This window comes from Arachis stenosperma, chromosome 5 (assembly GCF_014773155.1).
Source record: "Arachis stenosperma cultivar V10309 chromosome 5, arast.V10309.gnm1.PFL2, whole genome shotgun sequence".
Taxonomy (NCBI): Eukaryota; Viridiplantae; Streptophyta; class Magnoliopsida; order Fabales; family Fabaceae; genus Arachis; species Arachis stenosperma.
In genome coordinates this window covers 15,025,601-15,032,545 of record NC_080381.1, presented here as the reverse complement: position 1 = coordinate 15,032,545, position 6,945 = coordinate 15,025,601, and the positions used below count along the sequence as shown (strand labels likewise).

Below are 6,945 nucleotides of genomic sequence, written 5' to 3'. Positions count from 1 at the left end.
ATTTATGATTTATGTAAAATATGTGTTAAAATATACAAAATATGCATTAAAAATATATAAAATAATACATATAAATATATAGATAGTAATTTGATGATTGCGTTAATTTTTTTATCTATAAATATTTTTGTTGAGAGTATATGAAAAATTATTGAAAATCATGTGATATTAATATCTCATCTCATTTTCTATTTCTCCAATTTGCTTAAAGACTAAAGATACAGAAGACGACATGTCTAGCCATTTATGCTATACATTATTATGTTTTAAATTTTTTAGAAATATGTAACCTGTTGCATGTAATCAAAGAGGCCATGGTAAAAAAACTAAACATAATATAAGGAGGTTGATGTTGCAAACCTTGTATAATAAGTACTCATGTACTTTGAAGAAACCAACCAAATTAAAGTGTGTTGTAGCTGTGGTCTCTGGCTAGCATGGGTCATCATAAAAGCACTATAAATCTTTCACAAATTAGAAAGAACATCCTCTTGTGATAATGGCAATGATTTCATCCTTTAAGAACTAGTGCTCAGCCAAGCAAGCAACCAAAACAAAGCAAAAATGTCAGCAGCAAAATCTGAGTTGGTAGAGAAGGCAAGCATAAACGTAGAAAGTAATGATCAATCATCTCCACCTGCTCCTGCAAGCCTTGGGAAGATGGTGGCTTCAGAGCTGAGAATTCAACGAGGAATAGCCCTTCCAATGGTGGCCATGAACCTTGCCTGGTTTGCCAAGACAGCCATCACAACAGCATTTCTAGGCCGCCTGGGCGGGCTCAGCTTAGCCGGCGGTGCCCTGGGCTTCACTTTCGCCAACGTAACCGGCTTCTCTGTCCTGAACGGCCTGTGTGGCGCCATGGAACCTATCTGTGGACAAGCTCACGGTGCTAGAAACTTCAAACTCCTCCACAAGACCCTTCTTATGACAATCATATTGCTCCTCTTGGTAACAATTCCCATCACTTTCCTATGGCTCAACGTTGACAAAATCTTAATTCACTTCGGGCAGCACCAAGATATTTCAACGGTGGCCAAAACCTACATCTCATATCTTATACCAGATTTGTTTGTCACCTCGCTCTTCTGCCCCTTAAAATCCTACTTGAGCTCCCAAAGCATAACACTCCCAACCATGTTCAGTTCAGCCGTGGCACTTGCTTTCCACATACCAATCAACATAGTACTCTCAAAAACCATGGGCCTTGGGGGGGTTTCCATGGCGGTTTGGATAACCGATCTTATAGTGGTGGTTCTGCTGGCAATTTACGTAGCCATTCTTGAGAACAGAAAGGGAAGCATGTGGAAGGAAGGGGGGTGGTGGGATCAGAGCATACAAGATTGGATTAGGCTTTTGAAGCTGTGTGGATCATGCTGCCTCAACACATGCTTGGAATGGTGGTGCTATGAGATTCTCATCTTGCTTACCGGCCACCTCACTGACGCTAAAGACTCACTCGGAATTCTCACCATTGTTCTCAACTTCGACTATCTGCTTTTCTCCGTCATGCTGTCCCTGGCCACCTGTGTCTCCACCCGAGTCTCCAACGAGCTCGGGGCCAACCACGCCGTCCCCGCGTACCGGGCGGCGTGTGTTTCTTTGGGATTGGGGTGTGCCTGCGGGTGCATAGGGAGCTTGGTGATGGTGGGGGCAAGGGGAGCCTGGGGGCCTCTGTTTAGCCATGAAAGGGGAATCATAACAGGGGTAAAAAGGACAATGCTGCTGATGGCTCTTGTGGAAGTGTTTAATTTTCCGGTGGCGGTTTGTGGAGGCATACTTAGAGGGACAGCTAGACCATGGTTGGGCATGTATGCTAATTTGGGTGGATTTTACTTCCTTACCCTGCCCCTTGGTGTGCTTTTTGCATTCAAGCTTCACCTTGGGCTTATTGGGCTCTTTATTGGTCTTATTGCTGGTATTGTTATTTGCTTGTTGCTGCTGCTCATGTTTATTGCAAGGATTAACTGGGAAGTGGAAGCTTCTAAGGCACAGCAACTGGCCACAAAATATGATTCTCAAGAACCAATTCAAAACCATCATGTCTAACAAAATTTCAGGACTCTGTTTCTCAAAACAACAATCAGTTTAAAAAACATATAGGAAATGTATGTTATGTAGCGCTTGTGTTTCTAATTTTAAGAAACAAAAGGGCAGCTACTAATTAAGTGACTGGAAGCATAATTCCGGATTATGTTTGTTCTTTCTTCTTATATTTAGACATAAGAAATTTACAGCAAGACAAGCTATAGTCATGGAAGATAACACAGTATACCACTCGTCCTCAGCATCAACAAACTTCATTTTAGTTAGCGAAATTGCAACCAAAGATGCAAAGCTCGTGTGGGCAGTGCTATGGTGCTTATGGTAGATTCTTTCACCACGTGAAGAAAAGTACTGGGAGTTGTAGGGTAATAAAGTTAGATTAATCCACACAACATAATTGTAATTATGTTATTGGGCTCCGTTAGTGTGAATCTGCGCCCCCTTTTTGGAAGTATGCGAATGATATAGCTTTTTGGGCCTCCGAAAGAAAACGAGAATTCAAAAACAATAAGAAGTGTAATAATAGCAATATAGCATGGGCCGAAAGGCTGCCGTTTTTATTTTCATTTAAAAAAAAAATACCCAACACCCCAATCACTTCCCCAACCTCTTCGATCTCTCTCTAACTCGATTCATAAAGCAAATTTAATCTTATCCTAAACATGCACAATTTATTTGGATGCAAAATTGAAAAAAAAAAACTTGTTGATCCATATCCTTTTACCCCAATTTTCATATTTATTCGTGGAGATATATTTATTTTTATAAAATGAATAAAAGAAATAAAGTTTTAACCCACGCTACGTCTTTTCTAGCAAATCAACCACTCTCCAAAAGATCCTACTTTTTTTGGAATTATAGATTGGCGATTGGAATAAACAATGTAAAATGAAAAATAGATGGAAAGAAAATTGGTAAAAAAAAATGAGAGAAAAGAAAATAGAAAAAAAATTAATTTTTTTTGTGTTGTTTAAATGAAAAAAAATAAAAAAAATAAAAAAAATTTTCTTTTGTTTGGATGGAAGAAAAAATAAAAAGAGAAAAAATCATACCTAAATGAAATTATATTAATACAGTTTATAAATTATAATATAGCAATATTATAATGATAAATTTGTAATTTTATCCATTTTTTCATTTTAATCTAAGTTTTCTTCTTAATTTTAAAAAAAAAATTTTAACATAACCCTCACATGTACTTTTATATTTTTCATTCATTTTCTTTCTTCATCTAAATAATAAAAAATTAATTTTTTTTTATCAATTTTCTTCTTCTTCATTTTCTTTCTTTTCAAATTCTTCTAAACCAAACAAAATGATAATGTTATAGTGTGTGGGAGGAGGGGAAAGGAGGGGGGAGGGAGGTTGAACAACAACAAAAAAAAAAAGAACTTACTCTAAACCTTTCTTCCACAATAGCACCTAGAATTTTAGGCCCAGCCACCACCCAAGTTCAAGTTCATCGCTTATCTAGTATTTATAACGTAACACTTATAAATATTATAAGAGGAGTGTTAAGAGACCATTAAATTTTATAATTTATAGTCATTAATTAATTATTATTAATTTTTTTAATGTTGTGAGATTATATAAAATTATTCATTTTTCTTTTACTGGTTAAATACTAATCAAATTTTAATAAAAATACTAATTCTTAAACTCTCTCGTATAATAGTAATTAAATTGAGATTTTAGCAAACATAACACTTATAATTAATTATTCACTTTTTGACTAACATAATAACCAATACAACACACCCTAAAAATTACTTTGCATCCTTGCCTCTGCAACCATATAGACCTATTCTTTAACAACAACTTCATAATCAAATCCTACCTATAATAGCCAATGATGCTCCTATTCACCTGTAGTATCGATTTAAAAGTTTTTTGTGATTTATTACATAATTTATTGATGACACGAATAAACCATTATACTGACATAAAAACTTCTATCCCATTATTTTTTCTTACTTAGACCCATTATATTTGTTTTGGTAATGTAATGTGCATGCATTTTTTGAAGGCCATGATTATACAAATGGACTTTTCATCATTTCACACAACCTACCACAAATTTAATGTCCAAGGCCCAGTCGACTATTTAAGATATGTCCACTAAAAGTAAAATAAAATATTATATCTCAAAATAAATTATTTTTGTAAATTTAATTAATTAGCCTGTCTTAATTAAGAAAAAGAGGATGTTTAAATTTTAAAAGGTTTATTTCAAGCCCATGTTTGAAAACGCTTTACGTCAAACTAGGACTTTTCTTAAACAACCCCTGTTTTACTGTTGTAGTGTTTTTACCCTCAATGGACCTAAGCGTAACAGGCTAATAATTAAAATAAAAAATTGGGCAAAGCAAATTTGGTGCAGCCCATTTTTTCATGAAGCCTATCTCTTGCTCCAAAAAGAGTTGAAACATTGTTGCTTCCTTAAAATGGCTGTGTCAGCATGACAAAAAAAAAAGGCTGATTCAGCCTGAGAGGACAAAGTCATATCATTTGAGGCTTTTGCAATGGAAATGCAATCCCGCCCAAAAAAAAAATGGAAATGCAAAATCCGTTGTGCTCTAGAAGATCTTTGCTGTAAAAAAAAAAGTAATATATCCTTGTACCTTGTTTATGTGCATTGTGCAATATACAAGTGTGCCGCCATTGTTGTTTGAATGGGAGAGGGATAGGATAACAATTGAATCCAGGTCCCAAAAAAAAAAAAACAATTGAAAGATATAGTGATATATTAAGGATTTCTTTTTTTTTAGAAGAGTTTAGCCTTATGTTGCACATTGACTGGACTGCATTGAGCCCAATAAACTTCTTTCTATCTTTTCATTAAGACAAAAACAAAAGTTTTCCTTTTTATAACTTTTATCTAATTTTGAAATTTTCCATAACAAAACAATTAACTTTTTTTATTATTATAAGCTGTATATGTATTTAAAATATTAATATAAATAAATTATAATACACATAATTTAAAACAAATATATATTTAAAAAGATATTATGTCTAAAAAAAATTAAAATAATTAAAATCTTAAAATTCTTAATAAATTTAGTTCAAGTTTAAAAATTATAAGCTACTAATAGATTTTAATCAAATAATTATAATTATAATATGACACTTATAAAAATCATAATCAAAGATTATAATTTAACATAGTGATTAGTTACTAGAAAGTATAATTTAATTACTTGTTTATTTATTTATTTATTATTTTATATATTATTTTATTATAATTCGATTATTTCGATTGAATCACGGTTGAACCAGTTAAATTATTAAACCAATAAATTAGTAATTAAAAACGTTTGATGATCGGTTCGATTTTCGAATTTCATAGCACACTAAATAAGCCACCTCGGTTTTTTCATAACCCCAAATACACTTTGTAATTTCCTATGAAGTACGGACACTTCGTTGAGTTGTCGTGTCTGCATGTCGGACACATTTCGGACACGACACTCACCGATACTCGTCCGATATGCGTGTTTGTTGTGTCGAACCATATCTTAATAAAAAAAAATTCTTGGAACAGTTTAGACACACCTAAATACAATCACGTATTAACGTATCTAATCTTATATTCTTAACATATATTTTTTTAAAAAAATTAAAAATAATATATATTATTATTTATTAAAACAAAAAAAATATTTTAAATAACTTATATAATTAAAATAAGACATTAAAAATAATTAAAAAAATTAATTTATATTTTAATATTAATAAAATATTAAAATATTATTATAATTTATTTAAATTATATTTTATATTTTATATACATATATATTTTCGTATTTTATAAAATTTTAAAATTTATATATTAACATATCGTATGTTATATTATATTTTATGTCTGTATCAATGTTCATATATCATAAGTAATTTCTAATCGTATACATAATTAATAAAAAGGCATTTTATTGGACTCCGCCTTTAATTTATCTTTAATTAATAATTATTATCTATGTAGAATTAAGAAAACTTAGATCAGGCCAAAGTCAATGACACAATAAACACTCACGAGTCACGACATAGGGCTGTCCTGTGATGTGTGACAGCAACATTTAACATTGTGTCTTGATTATTTTATTTTCAAATTATGTGTCTATAGATCTGTATGTATAAAATATACATGATATTATATATTCTGGTAATAGTACACAGGATTAAGATGTGTTTTATGGTGTTTATAAAATCAGTAATAATAAAATGACCAAAAAAAATCAAAATTTATTTTATTTAATATTTATTAATTATTGTTATAATTAATAAATATTAAATAAAATAAATTTTAATTGTTTTTAGTTAATTTTTTTATTAAATATTTTTATTATTAAATACACATGTTTTATATCTTTATAAAAAAGTGGATCTTATTTCTCAACACTCATATTTAGATAATTTAGACACAAATTTATAGATACTATAGAATTGTCATAGTATTAAACAATAATAAGAGAAAATAGATTTAGAGAATTAGATTTAAATTGTCTCACATGTTACAAAATCTTTCATGTTAGAAACAAATAAAAATAATTTTTCTATGATGATGATGATGAATTAATTATAAGGCTCTCTTTTTTCCCAATGGATTGGGTGAAATGGTTATTTTAAAAATAACTGTGTCTTTTTACCCATAAGGCTGTTTGTTTTTGCCAAAAAAGTAATTTGTCTGAGGTGATAGACCATCATTTTGGAAGTTTATCTATATATACATTTATGACCTATTCCATGATTTGAAGTTTAGTATGGAATTACGAAATATGGATTGTGATGGTTAACATCAAATCCAATTAATGTATCATAGGTTATTTTTCTGGATTAATAAAGGTCTTAGTGATGCAATTCCTAGTAAATACATCACATATCCTGTTTATTTATTTATTTTTT

The 6,945-nt window shown here is 30.9% G+C and overlaps 1 protein-coding gene across 1 annotated transcript; it reads left to right on the top strand.

The window, feature by feature from the left end:
* Positions 1-289: 289 nt before the first annotated feature.
* Positions 290-2,200, top strand: LOC130982725 (protein DETOXIFICATION 56-like). Its single transcript, XM_057906797.1, has one exon. The coding sequence runs from the start codon at positions 565-567 to the stop codon at positions 2,044-2,046; it is 1,482 nt and encodes a 493-aa protein (XP_057762780.1). The 5' UTR covers positions 290-564; the 3' UTR covers positions 2,047-2,200.
* Positions 2,201-6,945: the final 4,745 nt, after the last annotated feature.